This window comes from Salvelinus fontinalis, chromosome 2 (genome assembly GCF_029448725.1).
Source record: "Salvelinus fontinalis isolate EN_2023a chromosome 2, ASM2944872v1, whole genome shotgun sequence".
Taxonomy (NCBI): domain Eukaryota; kingdom Metazoa; phylum Chordata; class Actinopteri; order Salmoniformes; family Salmonidae; genus Salvelinus; species Salvelinus fontinalis.
In genome coordinates, this window is record NC_074666.1 from 95084991 (window position 1) to 95087785 (window position 2795).

At 46.9% G+C, this 2795-nt stretch overlaps 1 protein-coding gene across 1 annotated transcript in view; it reads left to right on the forward strand.

Moving 5' to 3' along the window:
- Positions 1 to 1223: 1223 nt before the first annotated feature.
- Positions 1224 to 2795, forward strand: part of LOC129832288 (synaptogyrin-3-like) — a 5375-nt gene continuing 3803 nt past the window's right edge. Inside the window, exon 1 of the mRNA XM_055896239.1 lies at positions 1224 to 1657. Within this exon, the coding sequence (XP_055752214.1) occupies positions 1556 to 1657 (102 nt within the window). The 5' untranslated portion in view covers positions 1224 to 1555. The remainder of the gene's footprint in view (positions 1658 to 2795) is intronic.

Sequence of the window (2795 nt, forward strand, 5' to 3'; positions counted from 1 at the left end):
GGAACTTGAAGCTCTCAAATCTCCACTACAGCCCCTTCAATGAGAATGGGGGCGTGCTCTGTACTCCTTTTCCTGTAGTCCACAATCATCTCCTTTGTCTTGATCACGTTGAGGGAGAGGTTGTTGTCCTGGCACAACATGGCCAGGTCTCTGACCTCCTCCCTATAGGCTGTCTCATCGTTGTTGGTGCTCAGGCCTACTACCACTGTTGTGTCATCAGCAAACTTAATGATGGTGTTGGAGTCGTGCTTGGCCAATCAGTCGTGAGTGAACAGGGAGTACAGGAGGGGACTGAGCACGCACCCCTGAGGGGCCCCTGTGTTGAGGATCAGCGTGGCAGACGTGTTGTTACCTACCCTCACCACCTGGGTGCGGCCCGTCAGGAAGTCCAGGATCCAGTTGCAGAGGGAGGTGTTTAGTCCCAGGGTCCTTAGCTTACTGATGAGCTTCGTGGGCACTATGGTGTTGAACTGTAGTCAATGAACAGCCTTTTCACATACAGTGGGGCAAAAGTTTGGTGTGTACTTATTTTCCACCATAATTTGCAAATAAATTCATTAAAAATCCTACAATGTGATTTTCTGGAGAAAAAAAAATCTCATTTTGTCTGTCATAGTTGAAGTGTACCTATGATGAAAATTACAGGCCTCTCTCATCTTTTTAAGTGGGAGAACTTGCACAATTGGTGGCTGACTAAATACTTTTTTGCCCCACTGTAGGTAGGTCCTTTTGTCCAGGTGGGAAATACTTATTTAAGCTTTTCATTTTTTATTAATTTGTAAAAAAAAATCTAAAAACATAATTCCAACTTAGACATTTTGTATTGTATGTATTATAGATCCCCAAAATCTCAATGGATTTTATAATAACTTATATTATTAGGGTATTTAATCCATTTTAAATTCAGGCTGTAACACAACAACATGTGGAAAAGTTAAAGGGGTCTGAATACTTTCTGAAGGCGCTGCAGATATTTAAACATATCGAAGATACTTGCACATATTTCCCTGTGGAAAATCCCTTTGTGGAAAATACCTGCCAGTCTGAGTCTCCCATCCACTATGCCTATATGTATAGCATAGATCTGTGGAAAATCCCTGCCAGTCTGAGTCTCCCATCCACTGTGCCTATATGTATAGCATAGATCTCCTTCCTCCTATAGCTCATCAACAGATGTGTAGTCTAGACCTCCTACCTCCTTGACAGATCTCCTTCCTCCTATAGCTCCTTAAACAGTTCTCCTTCCTCCTATAGCTCATCAACAGATCTCCTTCCTCCTATAGCTCCTCAACAGTTCTCCTTCCTCCTATAGCTCCTCAACAGATGTGTAGTCTAGACCTCATACCTCCTCAACAGTAGATGCGACTGCTGTATTGATGCCACAGCAGCCCTGTGAGTGTTCCCGCTTCGTCGAGCACGCCCCCCGCCCAGTAGCAGCGTGCACGTCGTGTGCGCGCAGGACCCTTCCCTACAGTACAAGACAGTACCAAACCGAGCCTGGAGCCTGACGCAAGGTAGCGCACCCAGAGAACAGCGAGCGAGAGAGAGAGAGAAGATGGACGGAGTGGGATCGTTCGGAGCGGGCCTGGCAGGTGCTGCCTTCGACCCGGTTTCCTTCATCAAGCAACCGACCACCATCCTCAGGGTCCTGTCCTGGGTAAGAGACCGACAGAGAACGGGGTCTGTCGGGGCGTCCTCCCTCGGTGGAGGGTGATCGCTCCGTGGAGCGCCGCAGATAAGAGGCTGGAAACGGCAATAGGCTTATAGATGGACGGGGTCCAGGGGAGAGGAGGCTGTCGAATAACGGTCCATCCTGTTCAGATACACAGATACGGGCCATGTTTAAGACCTCCGGTCGTTTTCTAAAACAGATTTTGAAAGAATGTCAAAAAAAATGAATGTGGCCTTAAAATGTATTGAATTAGGTAGCTAGGCTACAGATGATAACTAGGACTGTTGCGTTTAGAGACATGTATATTTATGACGTCTGTCCGTCGGCCTTAAGCAGACCTACATCAGATTATTATCATAGCCTGTGTGTGTATAAAGACTGTGAGTTTGTGATATGGAACATTCCACCGCCACTCCCCGGGAGGCGACCGTAATAGTGGCGTCGCATCCTCCCTCTCTCTCTATTCGCCAGTGTGGATCCTTCTCCATGTGTTACTACCCCGGTGGTTGTCGTTACAGTGACCGGATAGTGGCATCGCGTCCCCACTCTCTCTATTCGCCAGTGTGGATCATTCTCCATGTGTTACTACCCCGGTGGTTGTCGTTACAGTGACCGGATAGTGGCATCGCGTCCCCTCTCTCTCTCTATTCGCCAGTGTGGATCCTTCTCCATGTGTTACTACCCCGGTGGTTGTCGTTACGGTGACCGGATAGTGGCGTCGCGTCCTCTCTCTATTCGCCAGTGTGGATCCTTCTCCATGTGTTACTACCCCGGTGGTTGTCGTTACAGGGACCGGATAGTGGCATCGCGTCCCCACTCTCTCTATTCGCCAGTGTGGATCCTTCTCCACGTGTTACTACCCCGGTGGTTGTCGTTACAGTGACCGGATAGTTCTACTACATGTGTGATCTACAGTGGAGAAGGATTTGTCCCCTTTCTGATGTTCTCTATTTGTGAATATTTTTGAAACAGAATGTTATCAGATCTTCAACCAAAACATAATATTAGATAAAGGGGAACCTGCGTTTACAAATAACACAAACATGTTCTATGTATTTTATTTTATTAATACATTAAATAAGTATGTACTTTTGGTTCATTCAGGTGTATCTCCTCTCCTCTC